This window comes from Antechinus flavipes, chromosome 4 (assembly GCF_016432865.1).
Source record: "Antechinus flavipes isolate AdamAnt ecotype Samford, QLD, Australia chromosome 4, AdamAnt_v2, whole genome shotgun sequence".
In the NCBI taxonomy this organism is placed as follows: domain Eukaryota; kingdom Metazoa; phylum Chordata; class Mammalia; order Dasyuromorphia; family Dasyuridae; genus Antechinus; species Antechinus flavipes.
In genome coordinates this window covers 26,227,802-26,252,956 of record NC_067401.1, presented here as the reverse complement: position 1 = coordinate 26,252,956, position 25,155 = coordinate 26,227,802, and the positions used below count along the sequence as shown (strand labels likewise).

The following is a 25,155-nucleotide window of genomic DNA, read 5'->3' as shown; positions in this document are numbered from 1 at the left end:
CATCAATTGGAGATTGGTTGGGTAAATTGTGGTATATGAATGTTATGGAATATTATTGTTCTGTAAGAAATGACCGACAGGATGAATACAGAGAGGCTTGGAGAGACTTACAGGAACTGATGCTGAGTGAAATGAGCAGAATCAGGAGATTATCATACACTTCAACAACGATATTGTATGAGGATGTATTCTGATGGAAGTGGATTTCTTTGACAAAGAGATCTAACTCAGTTCCAACTGATCAATGATGGACAGAAGCAGCTATACCCAAAGAAAGAACACTGGGAAATGAATGTAAACTGTTTGTATTTTTGTTTTTCTTCCCGGGTTATTTCTACTTTCTGAATCCAATTCTCCCTGTGCAACAAGAGAACTGTTCGGTTCTGCACACATATATTGTATCTAGGATATACTGCGACATATTTAACATATATAGGACTGCTTGCCATCTGGGGGAGAGGGTGGAGGGAGGGAGGGGAAAAATCAGAACAGAAGTGAGTACAAGGGATAATGCTGTAAAAAATTACCCTGGCATGGGTTCTGTCAATAAAAAGTTATTTAAAAAAAAAAAAAAAAAAGAGTCTCCATGGGTCACCTTTCCTATCAATTCCCAAATGATCACAATCTAAAAAAATTCGGGGGAAAAAAAAGTAAGTTCACCAGGATAAATAGAAATAATGGCACAAATTAATATAAGAGAAGACCAGCAGGGGGACTTTCAGCAGTTGGTGAACCAGAGAGCCTTTACAAGAACCAAATAGGGAGCTGTTATCCTTGGGAAGAACCACACAACTTCCTGATCCATACACTTTTTAAAAGAATTGTATTAAAGTGCCAGATCTGAGCAAGTTCTTTAAATTTTAGATGACCTTGCCAAATCTTCTTCATAAGGCAAGAAAATGGTGAGCAAGACTATGAAATTGAAAGTAGAATTCCATGGTCACAGATGCAGAGATGAAACAAGGCCATGTGCTAGCGGAGGGATCTGGCAAGTTCAAAGGAAAAGAGTGGGAAGGCCCCGCAAGAACCAGCAGGAGCTGTAGTGGGGTATACAGTAGGTCACCATGCTGACAACCTCCACATTTGTATTGAGTACATCTTAGATTCAAAGTCCCATGACACATGCTAGAAACAAAGTCACAAACAAAACAATCCCATCCTTCAAGAAGCTAAATTTTAATAGAGAAATATAAAATAAATACAAAAAGGATTTGGGCCAATCCCTTAGCTTCCTTGGGATTCAGATTCCTCCCACTGTAAAAACTTAAGGGGCTGGGTTAAATGGACCTTGCAGCTCTAGGCCTATAATGCTCAGCATGGTAAAAGGAAAATCAAAGTAGTAGAAACTGGGGTGGGGAGGCAGGGTTAGGAAAGGCTTTACCTTGAAGGTGGAATTTCTGTTGGGCACTGAAGAAGAAAGAATTCTGAGAAAATGGGCTACTACCTGATTCCCAAGTGTCATATGTCCAGAGAAGAGGCAAGAGAGAACTGGTAGCCCAGTTTGGCTTGAACTATATATATGAAATAAGAAATGTACAGACAGGTAAACTAGAGACTCACCTGCCAAGCACTGACCATGTTTGATCCTCTAGACTCCAACTTCTTAAACTCCATAGAGGCCCAAGTTAAGTTAAGCAAAGTTTCACAAAATCACCAGTCTCCCTCTCTCTTCCAGTCACCAAAGTCCAATGGCAAAATAAAAGTCAGGACTGGTGATGGCTTGGGATGCAGGGGACAACCTTGGCAGCTTGGATGCCTCTCAGCACTCCACAGCACCTAGCTTCTGCCACCTTCATGGAACAAACTTTTCTCATTTGCCCATTCTGCCAGGAGAAGTCTTCACATGCATCCACCTCTCTCACTGAAGGATTTTCAGCTTAATCATTATCTTCAAGCTGAACGATCCTGTCAGTCAAGACAATGTGGCCACTATGCAGGCTACAGTTTCTTGGAGTCATAAGTGAGAGGTGAACACCAAAGGTGGATGAGCAGCCCTCACACCAGGGGTGCTGGTCCTTCTCAACACAGGCAAAGGAGGTTGTGTAGGTAAGCTCAACAGGACCTGACAACTGATGGGATGTGGGGAATAAAGAATGAGGAAGAAGAATGATGCTACAGCTATAAATCTAAGAGTTTAGAGGATAGAATGCACTCAACAGAATCAGGAAAATTTGGTGTGTGAAGAAGAGATTGGGGAAAATACTATGACAAAGAACATGTATGCTAAGGAAAAATGTAAAAGCATTTGCTTTGAAATTTCCAATTTGTGAAATGAACCATGCAGACAATTTTTTCCTAAGTTCTTAAGTTTTTGCCAGGCTCTGTGCTAAGCACTTTATAATTATCTCATTTGATCCTTCCAATAACCGTGAGAAATATTATTATGCCCATTTTACAAATAAGGAAACTGAAACAAACCCAGATTCAATGATTTACCCAAAGTCACAGAGCAGGTAAGCATCTAAGGCTGGATTTGAACTCCCAAGGATGAAATTTCCTGACTGCTGTTGTCCAGCAGTATTCTAGCCACTAAAATATATAAGTGCATACAAAAGTAGCTAGATAAACACACACAGAATATACAGCTGTTTGGGAAGGAGGGTATGAACAACTGGGGTAGTTCAGAAATGGCATTCTGCACTGAATTTTGAAGAAAAGCAAGGGCTCCAAGAGATGAGGAAAGAGAGCATTCCAGGGAGAAAGGCCAGTCTGTGCCAAGCCCAAGCACCAGAAGATGGTGAGGAAGAGCAGGTACAGCAAGATGGAAGCACTCCATGGAGGGGAAGGCCAAACTACAAAGAGCTTCAAAGACTAGACGGGAACTAATGTGTGATCCAACAGGAAATATGGGGTCACTGGAGCTTATTGAGAGCTTGGAACCTATTCTTAGTAAAGTGAGACCAACTTTTGGACAATAATAACTACAATATAGGAAAAAAACAACTCTGAAAGCCTTAAGAATTCTAAACAAAATAACAATCAACCACAATTCTACAGTACTACATGCTGCCAGCCTCCTGGTAGAAAAATGATGGTATCAAGGCACCAAATGACCCAGGCATTTTTGTAGTGTGGCCAATGAAGAAATTTGTTGCTCGACCCATGTATATTTGTGATAAGGTTTCTCATTTATTTTATTTTGTTTTCCCGTGGCAAAAGGGGAAGGAAAAAAGGGCATGTACAGGTCAACTGATGATAAGTACGAAATATCCCCCCCCCAAAAAAAAAAAAATCACTTAGAGATTTGAGGCAGAGACAGATTAAGAAGTGGGCAAAGAGATGATATACAGGTATGAACTTGGGTAGTGCTGTATAAGTGAAGAAAAGGAGCCTTCTGTGTAGATAAGGACAAAGATTAGGATCCTAGGGTAAGAGTGAAGCTAGGTCACTTTCAGAAGGATACTGGTGCCCTTGACAAGAAAATGGAAGTTTGGAAGAGGGTAAATTAAGGGATAGAAAAAGAATGAATTCTAGTTTTTGGACAAGCTGAGTTTGAAATATTTAGAGTACATTCAGTTCCAAATATTGAATAAGCACTTTGCTAAGTAGAACAAAAGCTCGAGAAAGACTAGGGCTGAATATGACACTTGGGTTTCTTCTGCAGAGATTATAAGTTAAATCAGGAGCTGATCTGATGACCAAGAATAAGAGAAAAGAGGGACAGCTATATGGCACAATGGATAGAGCACTGGTCCTAAAGTCAAGAGACCTGAATTCAAAATCCAGCCTCAGGGATTAATACTTTCTAGCTGTGTGACCTTAAGCAAGTCACTTAACCCCACTGCCTCAGTTAAAAAAAAAAAAAAAAGAAAAGAAAAGAAAATTAAGAGAAAAAAAAGAGAAAAGGGTTCAGGAAAGGACCTAGGGATACAACTAAAGATGGTAGGAGGAAAAAAAGGGAAAATCACAAACCATCACAATTCAGGAAGAATGGTCAGCTAAGTGAGTTAAGAACCAGAAATGCCATGAAAACCAATGGAAGAGTAAGGATCCAGGAAAAGAGAATGGTCCACAGCAGCAAATACTACTGAGGTCAAGAATATAAGAATGGAGAAAAGGCCAAGGTTAGAAATTAAGAGACCAATGGTATAATTTCAAATTGCTTTCAAAAATGCTTGGACCAATTCACAACTCCATCAACAATGCATTGAAAGTATTTCTGTTTTTTCCTAAACCAAACTTGTGGGATGTTAAGGTAGCTGTCTGTATTTGCATTTTCTTATTAATAAGAGCACTTTTTCAAATGGCACAGATAACAGTCTAGCAAAGTATTGGAGTGGAAGATTTATATATAGAAGTAAGGTAATGAAGAGAAAGAAAATAGGAGACTATGATCATATAAAGTAATTTCAGAGTTTCTGATCATGAAAGAGGAATACTTCTGAGTGACAGCAAGATCAAGAACATCACCATCCCTACGTGTAGTTGTGGCAATGTAGATCATAGAGGTCGAAATGTTAGCTATGATGGCAGTAGAAGCTGAATGGAAGTAGCAATGAAGAAAAAGGGTATTCCAACTTTCCATAAGAATGAGAAGAAAAAAATCTATCCGATATTAGAAAGGATAACCGGGGATGCAACGTCATCCTAGGGTTACAGCAAGAGTCACAAGATAGAACGAGCATGAGACAGACTTAAGTTATACAGTTACATTTCCCTTATTTCCCAGTCACAATGTTACATACAAAGTATGTAGAAATAAAAATGCTTCCCAGATTCAGAGGGACATGCTAGGAATAATTCAAAAACAAGACAGTGTTAGTACAACAGTGTTGGCTAGTAACTAGCAGCCAGGCATCCAAGAACAGGTTTTCTGACTCACTCATCTTCCCAGCAAATGAAATATATGTCTAAAATACCATCTGAGAAAAAAGTTAGTAAGGAAATCTACATTACTTTGGAACCAGGAAACACTTTCTCCTGTAAGTAAGCTCTGAAGCTAGTTTAGTGATCAACCAGCTCCAAATGACAATCTATTTATTAACTGTCTTCCTCCTAAGTACTTGTCCCTTTTAATACTTCTACTCAATCAAGAAAAGGGACTGAAGAAGTCAAGAACATCTGGACTAAGAAAATCATATGAAAGCATAATGGTGCCATTTGCTTGAAGCTATAATCTTATGGAAAAAAAAAAGTTTCAGTTAAAAACTGAGTAGTTTTTGAGGGATCAGGATGCTTTTAGGAGAGGTTATCAATCCCCCTTCCCCAGAAATACCTCTCTAGAAGACCCCACAAGGCAAACAAATTTTTTTTTACTAATCATTGCTGGTAATACATGAAGCAGTTTTCCGGCTATTTCCAAACTTGTCTGTGTTTTTGCTACACATCTTCCTAAAGCCCACAAACTAGCCATGCTGTTCTATCAGTCCAAGAAAAAACTGCTTTTGGACATAAAACAGAGCAATTAAAAGAACTAGGGTAATTATATCTAGAAAGACACATTCTCTCTGGCAAGATAAAGGCTAAAAGGAGATAGTCTCATTGTCACAAATAGGTAACTGCTAGGGGCATTCCCTTAACAGGGGGCATGCTTTGGAAGATGCCATTTAACCAAATAAGATCTTCACACTGAAGGTACTAAACTTGTGAAACTTGATACACACCAAGATGTAAGACAAGCTAAAAAGAGACAACAGCTTCAAAAGAAGTTTAAATAAATGGACAGAAACATAAGATCATGATTAAGGACAAATAGCCTCTCAAGCTGATAAACTGCATGTTCTATAACATGCCCCTGAGTGTCACTGTCAGAGATACTGGCAATCGATCTAATCCAATGTGACAATTTATCTCTTCTTTGTCAAATAAATCTAAAAGTTGCTAACAGAGATCAAGCTTTTGGTAGAACAAGTTTCTCTCATGTGGAAAGGCTTCAAAAAGACAGCTCCAAAACAGAAAACCTACTATCTGAGGACCAATCTAGCTAAATATTGAGAGGATTTTTCCCAGTGGGCGAGCCACTAGGTTTTTCAAAATTTTTCCACAGCAACTGACAATAAATAAATATTATACTATATATGATATAATATATGAAAATGTAATTATTATAAATATGAAGGCCTTTAGAACTGGGTGGCACCTTTCTACTTCTGTAGTGATGATGCAGCAGCAAAAATTGAGGTAAATTAAAGCTGTACCCACTCTTTTACCCAGCAATACCACTACTAAGTTCTGTATCCCAAAGAGATCAAAGAAAAGAGAAAGGAACATACTTGTTCAAAAATCTTTATAACAGTTCTTTTTGTGGTGGCAAAGAATTGGAAATTGAGGGGAGGGCCATCTACTGGGGAATGGCTGAACAAGTTGTTACATATGATTGTGATGAAATATCTATTGGATTATAAGAAATAAAGATTGATATAGTTTTTTAGAAAACCCGGAAAGACTTAGATGAACTGATACAAACACAGCAACATCCACACTGAAAGAATTGACTACTCTAATCAATGCAATGATCCAAGACAGTTCTGAAGAACATATAATGAAAAATGTTTAATTACTTGATGATTTTTGAGTGCAAATTGAAGTATAATTTTTTCACTATTATTTTTGTTGGGTTTTTTTTTAACATGACTAAAATATGTTTTGCATGATTTTCATATGTATAATGGATATTCTGATGCCTTTTTGATGGGTGAAAGGCATGTATAGAGGGAGGGAAAGAATTAGAAATTTTTAAAAAGAAAGTTAACATTTTTTTTTTTAATAAATGGTTTTCTAGATAGGGTGAATAGAGTATTCAAGGAACCATACAATTTTTAGTCTAGGAACATTAATTTAACTGTCTAAATATGAAATGTCTTTCCCAATGACCAAATAGGCAAAAAAATAGGCATACCAATATTGGGATTCTCTGCTACAAATGAAACTAGTTGATAATATTAAACATTTATTGGACAGGCAAAGATTGTAAAAAAACATAAACAGTTGGTGGGGTTAAAAGAAGAAAGGGACTCTAAATCTATTTTTAGCAGAACTATGAAGTGGTCCAACCATTACAGAAAATAAACAAGGTACAAAAAATTCATACCTTTTGCCCCAGAGCAAGTTCAGTACTACTATCTATATCTTCTAAAGTCTTCCTAAATGCATTCTACAAAACCATACGTAGTAGTACTTTGGTAGCAGTAAACAACTGAAAGCAAAATGGCCAGTCATCACTGGAGGAATGGATAAACAAAATAGGTCTTAGAACAGAAATGAATACTAACTTCAATGCAAAAAAAAAAAACAAAACAAAACCCCAAAACCCCAAACAAACAACAACAACAAATCTTAAAGGGAGAAATTCAGAGAAACAAAGGACAGTTTATATGACCTACTACAGAGTAAAGAAAGCAAAATCAGGAAGAAAATATACAAACTTATTACAATGAAGTAAATGAACAAACACAACCTGAAAGGCAACTGAATTTTGGTTAATTGTAATTAACTATCTTGGTTATATAAAAAAGAAAATGACCAAACTTCCCTCTTCCCTATGGAAACTTGTGTGATTGGAAGTGTAGAAAATGTTCAGGAATAACTATTATATTAATTGTATTTGACTCAGTTGTTTCTTTGTTGAAAAAGAAGAGGCTTAACCATAGGATTCCTCTTTCCTCCAGAATTGTTATGTAAAAACAAAAACAAAAAATCTGTTAAAAAATACATGTAACCAGGAGACACAAGGAAATTAAAGCTAAATGGAATAATGATATCTTTCTTCGTTTAGTAGAATCTATAAAAGAGGTGGTAGACGTGGTTTTATCATGTGTTCCAAGATAAGTCCCAAGTACCCACAAGAAAGTAACAGAAAGGCTGCAACTACATTTGAAGTCACTGAATCCAAGTTCTAATTCCAGCTTTGTAACTTATTACTTGTAGGATATCTTGAGCAAGTCAGTCAATCAGTAAATAAGCATTTATTAAAAATCTACTGAAGGCTTTTAAACACTATATTAAGCATTCAAGGATTCAAAGAAAGCAAAAGAGTCTCTGGGAAAAAAAATATGCCAACAACTATGTTCAAACAAGATTTATATGGGATAAAGAGGAGATAATTAACAGGGGGAAGGCACCAACATGAAGTCATTTAACAAACAAAGTTTTCTGGTACCCAGTAAGAGCTTCATAAAAGCTTATTTATTGACTGTTTTGTAAAACGAAAGCATTAACCTGGATGATTTCTGAGCCTATGATCATACTAACATCTATCACAGAAGATAAATGTGGCCATTCAACAAAAAAGTGGACAAGATTTTCCAAACCAAGGTAATGTATATCTTGAAACTCAAAGCAAAAGCAGACAAGAAGGGAAGATGGTAAAGTAAACGTTGGAAAATAAGTTTCAGACTTAAAAAATAAAAGATAACAAAGTTTTGTATATCACTTCAGATGCCTTAGATCTATATTATCATGATTACTGTCTTCAAAGAAAAAGCAAGACTGCCAGGCATGACAAGGAATAACCACTGCCACATAAAAAAATTAACAGTATTTTAACTGTGGGAGAATAGTTCTAAATGAGCTGTTGATATATAGTCAGATAAATGACTAGTAAAAGCAAAGATTAAATCAACATCAAGTTAGAAGGATAAAAGCATATAACTATAAACTTTCAAGTACAGTTATTTAAAAAAACAAATGGTAGCAAAAATTGGAAATAGAAAAACATCCAAGTAATTTAATTTTATCATTACCATTTACTATAAAAGATTAACCAATGTACAGTAGTCATCACAAGGAGTTGGTCAGGAAGAGTTTAGAAATCACCTTAGCATGCTAACATTTGATTTCTTTGTCAAGTGGAGGAATATGGCAGTCACAAGTAACACCTGTTCACAATTAAAAATTCAAGTGTAAAATATCATGGTAAAATGTAGGTAGAAGATTAGCAATACCATCATAAAATACTGGAGTTCAGCTAAGAAGAAAATGAATTTGCAGAAAGCTTGACATGAGACTCAATTAAGCAAGATTAATTCCAAGATAAAATTAAGGGAAAGAAATAAAATGAATGTGATACTGAGCAGATCTACTTTCATAATCATTGACAATGGATTATTGCAATGGCGATCTAACACCTCTACATCAATGTGGTGTACAGCAAAATAGAAATGGCATTGAAGAAGAAAAAAGAGAAGGCAAAACATAGTAAAAGAAAGCATGACAGACCTGAAGGCAGAAGATCCCAACAAGTCCCAGCTTTCCACCTAACTCTTTATTACTAGGTCTGAGTCATTTAGTTTCTTCACCTGTAAAATCAAGAACTGGGCTGCATGAGGTGCTTCCAACATTGACTCTATGAGCCTGAAGGGAGTGAGAAAAAATAGCTGAACCAAGCCAGTATGCTTTCAATTAGCTAAACAATATACAAAAGCATTTGAACTTTTTTAACATATAAAATGTATTTTTAAAAATACATAAAAATAGCTAAATTAACTCCTCCTGAATCACTGCCTTATTGTGGTGGAGGGGTTTACTTAGCTCAATGAGTGACGCTGTGTAGGATATCCAAGATGGGCAAGTCACAGTGTAGAGTTCTGCCAAAATGTAATCCACTGGAGAAAGAAATGGAAAACCACTCCAGAATCTTTGCCAAGAAAACCCCATGAACAAGTACTAAAATGATAGAAGAGATGAGCTTCTCATGTCAGAAGATATCCAATACGCTACTGGGGAAGAATGGGGGATAATAAATAGTTCGAGGATAACAATAAATAGCTCCAGTACTAATGAAGTGGATGGTCCAAAGTCAGAAAAAGAAGCTCAGCTGCAGATGCATTTGGTAACAAATGGAAATTCCAATGCTGTAAATATCAATATTGCTTAAGAACCTGAAATGTAAGGTCTATGAACCAAGGTAAGTTGGATGTACACAAACAGATAGAAAGATAAACCTTACATGCATCGTCACAGTAATACAAATTATATGCTCCAAACACTGATGCTGAAGAGGTCAAAATTAAATCAGTTCTATGAAGACCTATGATACCTTTTGGAAATAACACACACAAAAAAATGTCATATTAATCATAGGGGATTGGCATGGTAAAATAGGAAATCAAAAGATAACTGGAATAATAGGTAAGTTTGGCCTTGGAGCACAAAATGAAGCAGGTAGAGACTAATAGAGTTTGGTCAAGATAACTCATTGGTCATAGCAAACACTATTCAAAAGGCTACTTCCTCACAAGTACATCAACAGCTAGCAATTTAAAAATCAGACTGATACACTAGAGAGTACAGAAATGAATGGAGTTTTCCTTAAAATAATCAGTAGTATCTATTTAAAACTATCAGCAAGCATCATTAGATGCTACAACCAATCCCAGTAAGCTCAGGGGTGAAACAAGATTGCCCCCTTCACCATTACTATTCAATATTGTATTAGAAATGTTAGCTTTAGCAATAGGAGAAGGAATAAAAATTAAAGGAATTAGAGTAGATAATGAAGAAATCAAAGTATCACTCTGCAGATGACATGATGGTATACTTAAGAGAATCCTAGAGAATCAACTAAAAAACTACTAGTTTTTTACAAAATAAATACACATAAATCATAGGCATTTCTACATGTTACCAACAAAGTCTAGCAGTAGGAGATACAAAGAGAAATTCCATTTAAAATAACTACAGATAATATAAAATTTTTGAGATTCTACCTGCCAAGACAAAGTCAGGAACTCTTTCCACACAAATAAAGTCAGATCTAATCAATTGGAATATTATCAAGTGCTCATGGGTAGGTTGAGCTAATATAATAAAAATTACAATTCTACCCAAATTAAAATAATTATTCAGTGTCATACCAATCAAACTCCCAAGAAATTATTTTGCAGAACTAGAAAAAATAATAACAAAGTTCATCTGGAAGAACAAAAGGTCAAGAATTTCAAGGGAATGAAAAAATGCAAACGAAAGTGGTCTAGTTGTACCAGACCTATAAAGCAGCAGACATCAAAAGTATTTGGTACTGGCTAAGAAATAGAATAGCTGACCAGTGGAATAAATTAGTTTCACAAGGCACAATAGTCAATGACTACAGTTAATTTAGTGTTTATGAAACTAAATTAAACTAAATTTAGTGTTTCATAAACCCAAAGACCTCACCTTTTTTTTATACACAATAACAGCAAGAATGTGTGATTATCAATTATAAAAGATTTGGTTCTTCTCAGTGGTTCAGCGACCTAAAGCAATCCCAATAGACTTTGGACAGAAAATGTCATCTGCGTCCAGAAAAAAAACTAGGGGACTGAATGTAAACCAACGCATGCTATGTTTACTTCTTTTTTCTGTTTTTTTTTTTTAATCTCTCCCATAGTTTTTCCCTTTTGCTCAGATTTTTCTTTCCCAAAATGATTCATAAAGCAATGTGTGTTAAAAATAAATTAATTAATTAAATAGAAAGAGCTCACTATTTGACACAAATTGCTAAGAAAATTGGAAATTAGTGTGATAGAAACCACTCACTGACCTACACCTAACACTCTATACAAAGAAAAAGTCGAAAAGCATTCATGATTTAGACATAAAGAGTGATTCTATAAACACATTAGAAGAACAAAGTCTAGTCTACCTCTCATATCTCTAGAGAAGTAAGAAATTTTTGGTCCAAAGAAGAACAAGAGTACATTATGGAATGCTAAATGGATAATTTTGAGTATATTAAGTTAAAAGGTTTTTATACAAACAAAACCAATGCAGATAAGAATCAGAAGAGAAGCAGTAAATTGGGGGAAAAAATTTATATCCAAAGGTTGTGATAAAGGCCTCATTTCTAAAACATATAGAGAACTGACATGAATTTATAAGAATACAAACCACTCTCCAACTGATAAATGGTCAAAGGATATGAACAGATAATTTTCAGATGAAGAAATTAAAACTATTTCTAGTCATCAAAAAATGCTCTAAATCATTATTGATCAGAGAAATGACAATGAAGACAATTCTGAAATATCACTACATACCTTTCAGATGGGCTAAGAAGACAAGTAAAGATTATAATGACTATTGAGGGGGATATGAGAACACTAATCCATTGTTGGCAGAGTTGTGAATTGATCTAACCATTTTGGAGAGCACTATGCCCAAAGGGCTATCAAAAATGTGCATACCCTTTGATCCAGCAATGTTTCTACGGGGCTTACATCCCAAAGAGATCTTAAAGGCGGGAAAGAGACCCACATGTGCAAAAATATTTGTAGCACCCCTTTTTGTAGTGGCAAGGAATTGGCAATTGAATGGATGCTCAACAATTGGGGAATGACTGAATAAGTTCTGGTATATGAATATAATGAAATATTAATGTTCAATAAGAAACGATCAGCAGGATGATTTCAAAAAGGCTGGACTCACATGAGCTGATACTAAGTGAAGTGAGTAGAACCAAGAGAACACTGTACACAGCAACACCAAAATTATACAATGACCAATTCTGATGGACACTCTTTTTTAACAGTGAGGTGATTCAGGCCAGTTCCAATAGTCTTGTGATGAAGAGAGCCATTTGCACTAGAGAGAGGACCATGGGGACTGAATGTGGATCTTAAATATAGTGTTTTCACTTTTTTGTTGTAGTTTGCTTGGGATTTGTTTTCTTATTTTTTTCCTTTTTGATTTGATTTTTCTTGTGCAGCATGATAATTGTGGAAATGTGTATGGAAGAATAGCACATGTTTAACATATATTGTATTACTGGTTGTCTAGGGGAGGGGATGGGGGAAAGGGAGGGAGAAAAAAAATTGGAACACAAGGTTTTGCCAGAGTAAATGTTGAAAATGATCTATGCATAAATTTTGAAAATAACAAGCTTTAATTAAAAAAAAAAGAAGAATTTAGCTAATGGTCCCATAACTTCCTGACAGATAGAAAAGAAACAGAAGTAATGTCAGCTTTTATATTCTTAGATTCAAAGATCACTGTACACAGCAACAGCAATCATGAAATTAGAAGACAATTGCTCCTTTGAAGGAAAGCTATGACAAATCTAGAGAGCATACTAAAAAGCAAAAACATTCTCCTTTACTGACAAAGGTTTGTATAGTCAAAGTGACAGTTTTCCCAGTAGCAAGGTATGGCTGTGAGAGTTAGGCTATAAGGCTATAAGGAAAATTGAATGCTCCAAAACTAACACTTTGAAACTGTGGTGCTAGAGAAGGCTTTTAAGACTCCCTTAGCATTTTAAAAGCAAGGAGATCAAATCAGTCAATAGTTAAATAAATAAATTAATTCAGGCTATTCAATGGAAGGTCAAATGCGAAAGAGTTCAGGCTTTTGGTCACCTAATGAGAAGATGGGATTCATTAGAAAAAATCCTAAAATTGAGAAAGATTGAAAGCAAAAGAAAAAGGGGATAGCAGAGAATGAGATGGATCAATAGTGTCATGTAAACATGAGACTTCAGGAAAGAATAGAACTCAGAAGGGCATGGAGTACAGTCATGAAGCATTGGACTCAAGTAAATGACAGTACAACCAACCAACTAACAACTAAACTAAACACAGAGAAGATTACCATGCTGCAAAGAACACAAAATTTTTCTTGTGTCTTAAAATATTTATATTTGCTTTATTGAAATCTTTGTTATTAGGGCACCATCATTTCTGAATAATGCCTTCCCCCAGAAATGAATCCTCCCCTGTAATTAAAAAAAAAAAAATTTATCTAGTGACTAACTCATATCCCTCTACCACTTTGCTAAGAGGAAAGAGGTATGTCTGATTCTTTGTTTTCTGAGCTATAACTCCCCACCCAAGATACTTCAGACAGAAAAATACCCCAAAAATGGGGGGCAGAGGGAAAATCAGGCATCACATTAGTACTAAAAAAACAGTAATTATCCAAAAAATCTTGATAAGAAGATGTCAGTAATTTTCTTTAAAGGTAATAAAAAGAGGACAACCATCAATTCTCAAGTTCATAAATATTTTAAAGAATTACCTATACACATGAATGTAATGAAATATTTTTCTAAAAAAAAGGATGACCAACTCTGGTTTCAGAAAAGCCTGGAAAGTCCTACACGAAATGATGCTGACTGAAGTGAGCAGAACCAGAAGAATACTGTACACAATAATAACAAGATTATGTGATGGACTTGAGTCTTCTCAACAATATAGGGATTCAAGACAAACTCCAATAGACTTGTGAGAGAAAATACCATCTGCATCCAGAGAGAGAACTATGGAGACTAAATGTGGATTGATACAGTATTTTCAATTTTTGCTGGTTTGCTTTTTCTTTCTCATGGTTTTTTTCTCCCTTTTGGTCGGATTTTTCTTGCACAAAATGAAAAATATGGAAACATATTTAAAAGGATTGTACATGTTTAACCTATATCAGATTGCTTGATGTCTTAGAAAGAGGGAAGAGTAAAGGAAAGAGAAAAATGTGGAACACAAAATCTTACAAAAATGAATGTTGAAAATTATCTTTACATGTATTTTGAAAAATAAAATACTATTGAGAAAAAAAAATTAAAGGATACCTGAACCTCAAAAAAACAAACCCTATGTACTTATTGAGAAAATTCTTAATGAAACTATGAAAAGGGAAAAGACAAGATTTCAAAACAATTGAAGTGAAAAATATAAAGATATAAGTGTTTTATTTATTGATTACCAAAAAAATCTGCTTTGGTAAAACAAAAAGCATCTTATAAGCTCTTCTGCAACAAGTAGTCTCATACATATTATGATAATCTAAGAATTTTTATTTAATGATATCAGAGTAATTCTGTTTAATAACTTCTTAATTATGAATACTGAGTAAAATTAAAACCAAGAGACATGTCTACCAAAGATTTTTGTTTTTTGTCAGTGTCATGGAAGATGTCCTATGACAAGATGAAATGGAAAAAAAATTCCCTATAAGTGGTAAAGTCTTCTAACAGATGTTTCTGTACATATGATGTTATATTTACTGATTACACCAAGGTCCTGACTTTCTCAATCTCCTTAACAAGATCCAAAGCTGCTTACAAGGGAATATCCATACTTCCAATATTTCAAAGGAAAAACCACCATATCAGGAAAAAAACAAATGGATGAAAATGAACATTGCCCAGGAGAGGAGCTGTTACAGCAGATTTACCCTCCTTCACAACTCTCCTGCCTCAGCCCCATAACTTCACCACTACAGAAAACCTGGACATGCACTATGCACACAGGTTGAGCCCATGATTGAAGATGGAGAAGTGAGCAGGTTTCCCTTGCATTTGAGAGATTATATCATGCTTTCACCAATTCCATGCTACTCCCTAATTTTAAAAAATTAAGTGTAACAGTATCCCAGGGGTGCAATGAAAAATTTATAGTCGCCAACCAGCTGAACGTGAAAGAACAATGGCAAATATACAAAGCATTGTGTAGTCAAATCAAACCCATGGGCAGAAATCAAGTTTAAAGATTCACTTAGCAATGAGGATTACTTTCAAAAGCTTTACTGAAGATACTGAAGAACAAAAAGGAAACAGGAAAAGGAATATAAAATTAAAGTGAACTTTCCAAATCAAAAAGAGAAAAAAGTCCCATCATCAAGAGGTTGAGCTATAAGAACACTTTTGTTCCAACAACTATCTCCTAGAAGTGACTAATTCAACCTTATAACTGGGCATTTCTTCTGCTTCTGGGAAAAGGCCAAATCTCCAGCATGGAAGGAAAACCCAGAGACCAAAAGTAAGCTATAAGCTAGCTTGGATATCTTTTTGAGGTCCATCTGCAAACTGTTCTAATCTTAATCATAGCGAGGAGAAAACTTAAGGCAATAAGATTCTAGATGGGAATATGTAAACCCACAACAGACCAGGAACATAAAAATATCTCCTTCTGTGTTTAATGGGGGCATCCAAATCCAAAGAAAGTGTGTGAATCAGCATCTTTCTGAGATCATATAGTGCCACCCAGTGGTGATAGAGGGGAGCACAGTTGTAAGAAGGCAGCTACAGCAGAGGGAAGACCACTGAATTCCCCCATTTCTCCTAGGCTGTGAGGAAGATGAAGTAAGCCAACACCATAATGTGCACACAACAGACCAAAGAGATTCCCTTTCAGCTTCTGCTGGTACTCACATCGCTGGGGCTTAAGCTGCCAAGGCCGTTCTCCTGCTCAGAGTCCTTCCCAGATTCAGTGCCTTGAGATCGGGAGTGAGAGGGGTGGATCCAAATCTCCAGGCGGGTCGTGTCATCACCAATGTGCCGGAAAGTTGACCTCCTGCCTTTCCTCCATCGATTAGGGCTTAGCTCCAGCTGTTTCTTCTCCATCTGTTCTGCCTGCATGTACACACATATACATACACTAAGACCCCTAGCTAAGAGAGGGAATAGAAAAGTTAAGGCATTCCCCCAGTGGCGCAGTTCCACTGGCACGGCCCCTTCAAAGGTATTAATTCTCTGAACCGGCTACTGTGGCAGATCTAGTCCAACAGCCAAGCAACTGACTCTTCATGGGGCCCATCATCAGTGCGGTTCCTTGGAATCCCCACCCCACTCACCTTTCGCTTGGTCTCTTCAAACAAGCTCATGAGGCTCTCCTTGGCTGTAAGGATTGGGTTGCTGGCAGCTAAACTGCGCATGTAATAGTACACAGCATCCAGCTTCCTCCTCTGTCAAAACAAAACAGACATTCTCAGGCCCCTCCAAAAGCCCAGCCTGAGGCAATCTGGTCCAGAGATCTCTGTCAGCTTTCCTGGCCTACCTAAAATTCTCAAAAGGGAAAATTAGGCTATGCTAACACAAAAGCAGCCATTCACAATTCCACAAGAAATAAGGGAGAAAAAGAAACAAGAGAGAAAAAAGCAGACCAGGCTTTTCTTGGACTTCTGAATAAGCCTCCTCCATCCCCATCCATTCCCACAGCTTTTGCAACCATGTAGATTGACATCCCCTCTTCTTTACTATCCAACACTATCCATTCGTCAAACCTCAACTTTTCTAAATTCTTCAACAAAGACTTCATCCCATGTTGATTTCTCCCTCCTCTAAAACCACAACACTTTGTGGGCACCAGGATTTTTTGTATCTGTATCACTGTGTCATATTGTTAGTTAAATAATTCCAACGTGTTTATGTGTTTTATGTTACCAACTACATTGTAAGGTGATTGGGAGCAGGGACAGTATATTTCTATTTCTCTTAGCCTTTTATGTTTATTAAATGTTTACTTTGTGCCAGGCACTGTGCTAAATGCTGCAGGTATAAAGAAAATCAAAAACAATCCTGTCCTCAAGGAGCATACATTCCAGTGGTCGAGAGGGGGAACACAACATGTAAAGAACTAAGTACACAGAAGATATTCATAATGTAGATGGAAAGTAATCTGACATGATTTGCAAAAGTAAATGATAACTTGAATGCAACATCTAGTTAGACTATCACAGGGTAAAGTACTGATTTTTTAAATAACTTTTTTAATTGGTATATATGTTAAAATTGGAATCAACTGTAAATTACATGAGCTTCCTATCCAAAAAAAAAAAAAAAAAAAAAAGAAAGTAATCTGACAGGGGAAGGTACTAGTGGTCTTGGGAAAGTGTTAAAGGAAGCCAGGAAAATTCAGGGGTGGAGACGAGGGGGCCAAGTATTCTAGACATGGGGGACAGCCAGGCATGGAGATGAGAAAAGGAGCAATGTGTTAAGGAATTGCAAGGAGGCCAACATAGCTGGATCAGAGAATATGTGAGGGAATCCAGTCTAAGAAGTCAAAATGGAGGAAGGGGCCAAATTGTAAATCTAAAAAGAGAAATGAGATTCTATATGCACCTCCAGATACAAGAGGGAGCCACTGGGGCTTGGTGAGCAGAGGAATAATGTGGTCAGACTTACACTTTTCAAAAAACTACCTTGGCATTGCCAAACAAGGGACAGAGAGAATCAGAAAAGATAAAAGGGACAATTCTGATTACATAAAACTGAAACATTTTTTACACAAACCAAACAATGGTAGTTCAACAGTTGTTTCTCTAATAAAAGACTCATCTACAAACTACACAAAGAACTGACACACCTGTGTAAAAAGAAGAGCTATTACTTGTGATAAATGGCCAAATAAGCAGAGACCCAAGCTACCAACAGCTACAAGAAAAAATGCTTCAAATCACTAAAAATGAGTGAAAAGCCAATGAAAGAAACCCTGAAGTTCTCTCATCAGACTGGCCAAGAAGAAAAAAAAAGAAAGATGATAAATGCTGGCAGGTTCGGGGTGTGAAGTGGCATACCCATTCTGGAAAGCAATGTGAATCTCTGCCCCAAAAGTCATTTGACTGAACAGACTGCTCAATCTACTCCAAGTGAGGAAAGAAAGAGAAAAAAAGATCCATTCTTACACAAATATTGATAGCAATTCTTTTTGTGGTGGCAAAAAACTGGAAAACTGAGGGAATGTTCATCAATTGGGGAGTGTCTGAATAAATTATGATATACAAATTGTGACAGTATACTAATTTTAGAAAAATCTACATAGAATTATGTATGAAATGAGGCAGAGAAAAGTGAGAATCAGTAGAAAACTGTATATATACAATATTAAGAACAATGAAACAACTTTTAAGACACTTTAAAAACCTCTAATCAAAAAGGCCTGGTGATGATCATGTCACCCACTTCCTGACAGAGCTATAATGGAATCAAGATATAAAGACACAGGGCAGCTAGGTGAGCACCAACCCTGAAGGGTTTTTGCTATTGCTGTTTGTCTGTTTGGAGGGAAAATGAGGAAAGAAAAATAAAACAAAATAAATTAGGAAAAGCAAAAAACAAAAAAAATCACCTCAACAGATGAATAGAGAGTGAATTGGGATGAGGAAAGAACTGAGGCAGGAAGACTAGGGAGAAAGCTATTGCAATACTTAGGTCCTGAACTAAGGGTTATGGATACATGAGGAGAAAAGAGAGGTTGGGAAGGCGAGATTTGGCAACTGAGCGGATATGTGGAGTGAATGTAAGTGGAGAGTTGAAAACAGTACCCAGCTAGTGTCAGCTGGGCCTGGGAGGATGATGTAGCCCTCCCTAGTAATAGAGAAGTTCTACAGAAGGGAGAGTTTTGAGGCGAAGACAATGAGTTCTGTCTAGGACATGCTATGTTTGAGATGTCTATAGGACATATAGTTCGAGATGTCCAGGAGGCAGATGATACAAGACTATAGCTCTGTAAAGAGCCTTAGGACTGGACACAGAGATCTTGGAATCATCTATAATTGAAACCATGGGAGCTGATGAAATCACAAAGTGAGACATTATGGAACAAGAAAAGCAGAGCCTAGGGTGCGGATGGGAACACCCAGGGCTACTTTATATCTCCCCCCCAAAAAAAAAAAACCCTATAATGCCTACAACGATGTTAGATACACAATGACATGATATATTCTCAATAAATATTTGAATGACTAGGAAACAAAACGAATGACATGAGATGAAACAAAATAAAGGAAACTCAATTGGTCCGATAAAATTCTCGATAGAGATTTATAGAGATTAAGGATTGGAAATTTTATTCTCGGGAGGACCATGACTACATGGAAGCAAGAAGCATTTATTTCTGTGTAAGACAGCTTTTTTTGAGAGAGAGACAAAAGGTTGCAATCACTCACAGAAGAAGGAGAAGGAAAAAGGAAGATGGTGTACAGGAAAGAAATGCAGCTAAAAAGAGAAATGAGAATCTATATGCAGAGTGAAAAAACACAACACAGATAAAGAGAAGAGATTAGGCTGTGTTTGTGCAATGGTGAACTACACTAATTACTAAATTACTACTGTCACAACCTGCCTTTGGCTGGACAGGGAATTTCAGGGTCATTACTGCCATGAGCTGATTTAAAAAATCATCATTCTAGTTTCTTCACTTACTCTCATCCTTACCCCTTCTCAGACATTTCCTCTGACCTGACAATCACAGCAGTTTCAGGAAAGGAGACACAAGAAGAGAGGTGGCAAGGAAAGGTGGATATTGTTGGCATTGTTTTGGCCAAGTAAATCCAGCAGGCATCCCAAGCTAGAACTGACACTCTCAACTTCCCACTTTACTCCTGTGACAAGCCAGAATCATCTTTCCCCTAAACACAGGTATGCTTACCGTATACACAGCCAACAACGCCAACTGATTATAAGGTCGGCCATTCTTGGGAGCAATATGCTGAGCCTTCAGATACCAGCTAAAAAGCAAAGGGGACAAGAACCACATCAGTTCAGAATAGGTCACTTTTCCCCCACCCAACCAAGCCTGGAACCTGCATGGCAATATCCCTGTGGTGGGATGCAGCCCAAGTTTCCAATTCATTCTCACACCAGATCTAGGCCTGAACAAGAAGGAAGAACAAGGAACACATACCTTCGTGCTTTTCCGTAGTTTGTTGTATCATTGGCTTGCTCCCGGTACCTGGAAATGTCTCCTTGACAAATCATACATCGCTGGGCACTGATTAATGCATATTTCACCTTCAAGTAAATAGTGAATAAACATTTGGAGAAAATGTGTGAATCAGAAAAGCCGCCATGGAAGACAGTTCTTAACAAGGTACCTGACAACCCCATGAGGAAATAAGCCCACTTTCTTTAGATGGAAACAACACCCCATTTTAAAAGTTATATTAAAGGAAAAAAAAGACAGTGGAAGAGGCCAGGAAATGAGGTCTGTTTCCTTCTTCTGGGACACTAGGTTGGACAAAGGCTGCTAAAAGGAACTTATCTACAGAGTTAGCCTACTTCTCTTGTTACCAGAATGAGTCAGGATCTGTGATTTTACAGGCCACGGCCCTTCCTGTTAAATCCCCTCTACCAATATAGACCCACACCAATTCTGTCACTTATAGTCTTAGGGAGGCAGAGGCAATGGAGAGGAAAGAAGGAAAGAGGCCTTTATGAAGCTCCTATTCTATGCCAGACATTGTTCTAAACACTTGACAAATATCTCATTTGATCTTCATTACCATCCTTCAAAGTGGGTGTTATCTTCATCCCATTTTACAAATAAGGAACCAGAGGCAGATAGAGCTCTGTCCATTATGCCCCCCAGTGCCCCCAGAAGCTAAGTGACTTGTCCTGGATCACAAAAGCTGTCCTGTCTACAGCAGGACTTAAACCCAAGTCTTCCCTACTAAGAGACCAGCACTCTAACCACTGCCCCATGTCACTCCCTTTTATATAACCTGTGCAATTCTAACAAATTCTGCTTTCTTTATTCTTTTCTTACCACATTTATAATCTTTCTTTCCCTATCACCACACCAGGCTTCTCTAACTCAGTGATAGCCATAAGAAGGATCAACTTTATCAAACAACAAATTGAAAAATAATTAAAGGAATATGGAAACTAGCCAGAGTCTGCATGAGAGAGAATGAAAGCATTTGCTTGAAGAATTATCTTACCATTTTCCTTAATGGTTTGCTTCGAATGGCTAGACCATCCATGTAGTCCTCTAGCTTAAACTGGTATGTAACCTGCAGTTTCTGAAGCAGACTATCAAAGAAGCCAGTGCCCTGAGGAGAAAAGAGGTGGGAAGAAACCATGATAGGATGGGAAAACACCACAAGTTTCACCCTCCCCATAAAAGACCAAACAGAGAAACTAAGGCAAGAGATGCAAAATTCTGCTACTGCTCCCCATTGTAATCTTCCTCATTATGAAAAAAAGCAACAAAGAAGTAAAAAATGAGCTATCTCATTTTAAAGATTATATAATTGAATGCTGGCAGATATTATGACTGTTTCACCTTCTTCCTAAAATTTTCATCAGACCCATACAAATTATATTATGTAAGTAGATCAAATGTCTCCATTTACAAATAAAAAGCAACTTTTCATAAATGACATGCACAGTGAATGTACCTCAAGCAGAACCTCAATGACCACAAGAAAAAACAACACTCCAAGATCAGTCCCCTTCAAGCCTAAGGAAAAAGTCCCACGTATGAAGCTTCTGTGGGCTGTCTAGTGAGATATGCTGGCACTCAGGGCTCACCTCGTCCAGGAGCTCCAGCAGCCTGCTCCTGATCTGCTCTGGGTTCTCAGCATTTGGGTCTTTAAGCAGCTGCCTGAACTTCTCAATAACTTGGTAGAAAGCACTCTTCCATAAGATCTGGTCCACATTCTGATGATCAGAGAACTCAATGTCCAGCAGGAGGCAGCGCTCATAAAGCTGCACCAGCTCTGCTCTAAAATGGGACACATCAGATGGCAAGATCAAAAACAGCTATCAAGACTGGGCCTGGCCTTTTTGTAAATTAGCAACCTCCCTCTGTATACTATCCCCATTCCCAGGACCACAGGAAAGAATCCCAAAGCAGGGGATTTTCATCTGACTTAGCAGATGACACAAGGACCCCATCCTTTCTCCATTTCAGAGGCAATTTTAAAATCTTTTTTCAGACTGCACAAGTTCTCTTCTCAGTTCTTTTCCTCTTTCACCAGGATGTGCTCCTGCACACCTGCACCCCCAACCCCCACCAATATGGGAACAATACATACCTGAGCTGGGCCATCTTCTCCAAGCCCTCAGGGCTGATCCGGTCCCTGGAGAGCAGGTTACTGAGCTGCAGCTCCTGGTTATCGGCTACTCGAAGAAGCCGATGGAGCTCCTGCTGTTGCAGGTCCCTCACCTGCTGCTCCATCTCTTCAGGACTCAAGGAGCTAGCAGGAAGAGGACCACAGACATACTGCCCAGATGGAGCAGGATAGCCAGGGTAGTAAGCCCCTGGATATACCCCATTTGTAGGGCCCAGGGGATACTGCAGTGGGCCATATCCTGTGTAGGGATACTGAGGTCCAGGACCTGGTGTCCTGGGATAATAGTAAGGATTGTCAGAGTTTTGAAACTTATAGTAAGGTGTCTGGGCTTGGCGTGAGTCCCCCCAAGAAGTGGGGCTGACTTCATCATCAGTATCTAGGAAGTGGAGCTGAGAAGTCTGGCTCTTCAGGGCAGGTTTCTGGTCAGGATTGTTTGGGTCCCACAGCCTCCGGGAAGTGCCTCCCCGGCCCCGATTCCGAGATCCCTTACCACCAGCTCCAAAGAGAAGCTTTGATCCCAAAAGTGTAGACTCTGGAGATCCTGTTGTATTGACCGACAGTGCTGTGTGGGCAGGCAAGATCAGAATGCCCCGACCACGACCCCGCAGTTCCTGGTTTGGGGTTTTGGACTCTTGCTTTTCAGGGGCCTTGCCCATGCTGCCTGAACTTCTGTCAGCCTTCAGTCTGTCCACATCTTCCTTAGTCAGTCTCACCATGGATACATCCTTGTTCACGATCTCTGCATCAAAAGTGACTCGAAGGCCACCTCTGTTCTCCTTACCTTCACTTCTCCGTTCACCCTCCCCATGGCAAGACCAGCTTCGGTCCGAAGGCTTCCTCCTCTCTGAGCTCCTGCGGGGTCCCAGAAGGTCTGGCTCATCAGTTCTGTCTTCATCCAGGGAGTCAGTTGAAGACATAGACACTTGCTTCTTCAGACGTGGCCTCTCCTTGGCTCGATCCTGGCGTCGGCGCCGCCCACCACTATCGGGGAGCCCAGTACCCTCGGCGCTGTTGTTGCTCCCAGCAGAGCTGGTGCTACAAGTGCGATAGCGATTCCTCCGCTTGTCCGACCTCGAGTAGCGCTTGGCGGAGCCAGGCTTGCCCTGGGGCATGTCATCGTGGACTTTCCTTGTCCCCTCCCCTCTTTCAGTCTTTTTGCCCTTGTCTCCCCCCTTCAGGGTCTTCAGGTGCTTCTCAGCCTCATCTCTGGAGGGCTTGGCTTTGACCCCATCCTTCCCCAGATCCCTTTCAGGCTCATCATCCTCAACTCTGAGCTGCTCTACCTGACTGAGGACCTCGTTCTCTTCCACTCGGCCAGGCAGGTCTTTGGCAACGGTCTGGAGGCGTCTTCCAGGTTGATAGATTTGTAAATCAGGTTTCTTGGTTCTCTTAATAATTCTAAGAGACCGATCCTCTGGCCCTGAGGCTTTAGGGCAAGATTCCTGTCCCTGGAAGGGTTCTTTCCTTTCTGTGTCGGCAGGGCCATTTTGCTGTTGGCTGTCCACCCCCTTGCAGAGATCTCGAATGGCCTGGGTTCCATTTTCCAGAGCAGAGGTATCTCTGTCATTGGCAGTTTCATCTCTGAATTCCTCCGTTCCTGAAGGTTCCTTGATTTTGGTTTTGTTCCTCAGTCGGGAAAGCCCAGGCTTATAGATTTCCAGATCTGGGCGCCTATTATCTTTCCGCTGCCTAGGCTCCTTCAACTCCTTCATGTTTTCTGTGGGGGGGAGGGCAAAGAGAAGGGGGGAGAGAGAGAGAGAGAATGTATGTGTCATTGTGATTATGTAACAGAAAAGCACGGCAAAATTACATACCCAAATGCTCATATTGGCAAGCAGGGAAGGAAAGGTCTCCAGAGGCCCCTGGAGCAGAAGGTGTTTTGAAATGGAAACAAAACAAGAACTAAAATTTGGGTTTACATATGAGCTCAGCATCTGGCAAAGAAAAGAATCTAGCTGTGTTAGGGCTACCTACACTTAAGACTTGAAAAAAGACAAATCTGTTCTCCAGAATCACCAGAACTCTCATTCAGATCTCCTGGACTCCAAATCAACCAAAGACTCTTCTGATGATTCCCTTTACCAATACTCTCTATTTACCGAACCCCTTGAGTCATCTCAGGCCATTCTCCCTTTGCCTCTTGGGTGTGGCTAAACGCCACAAGTATTGTGGGATGAGTGATTTTTACTAAAAAATATTCTGGAAGAGAAAAGGAATATGCACATGGCAATCGAAAGGCCACAGCCTCCTCAACGACCCAGTTTCTGATCCCACAGTCTCTAAACCTGTAGATCCACAGCATAGTTATAGTAATGCCCTCCTCGAGGGAAAAAGTGGAGGGTACCAAGCACACACACCTCCTGTTGGGGAAAACAGGAAGCAGTTCCTCTCACATTCTTCAAGTCCACTCATGCTCACCAACTCCCTGACAGCAGCCAGCAAAGCCATTCCAAGGAAATAGTGCTCAGGCCCCCATCATTAGAACGCTGAGACCAGCTGCTGCCACGACGATGGAATGTGAGAAGGAAAAGGTTCTGCAAGGGAGCTTTCCCTGGAAGATGATAGAAGGATTGTGACATGCTCTCCAAACACTAAACTGGCATATGCAAAAAAAAAAAAAAAAGGAAACTAATTCAGATATGGGGGAGCCATAATTCTCGGGATCATCTCCCA

General features: G+C 38.6%; 2 protein-coding genes across 3 annotated transcripts in view; both read right to left on the bottom strand.

The window, feature by feature from the left end:
- Positions 1 to 25,155, bottom strand: part of TSR1 (TSR1 ribosome maturation factor) — a 217,732-nt gene that overhangs the window by 168,904 nt on the left and 23,673 nt on the right. The window lies entirely within an intron of this gene.
- SMG6 (SMG6 nonsense mediated mRNA decay factor) overlaps positions 1 to 25,155 on the bottom strand; it is a 179,804-nt gene that overhangs the window by 151,278 nt on the left and 3,371 nt on the right. The window contains exons 1-8 of one of the 2 annotated variants that reach the window (XM_051992148.1): positions 24,840 to 24,979; positions 22,444 to 24,199; positions 21,938 to 22,130; positions 21,346 to 21,456; positions 20,310 to 20,416; positions 20,055 to 20,133; positions 16,480 to 16,590; positions 16,058 to 16,258 (exon numbers count right to left, since the gene is read on the bottom strand). In XM_051992148.1, the coding sequence (XP_051848108.1) occupies positions 16,058 to 16,258; positions 16,480 to 16,590; positions 20,055 to 20,133; positions 20,310 to 20,416; positions 21,346 to 21,456; positions 21,938 to 22,130; positions 22,444 to 24,199; positions 24,840 to 24,930 (2,649 nt within the window). In that variant the 5' untranslated portion in view covers positions 24,931 to 24,979. Of the gene's footprint in view, positions 1 to 16,057; positions 16,259 to 16,479; positions 16,591 to 20,054; positions 20,134 to 20,309; positions 20,417 to 21,345; positions 21,457 to 21,937; positions 22,131 to 22,443; positions 24,200 to 24,839; positions 24,980 to 25,155 lie in introns of those variants that run through there. The other variant, XM_051992149.1, reaches the window with a different exon arrangement.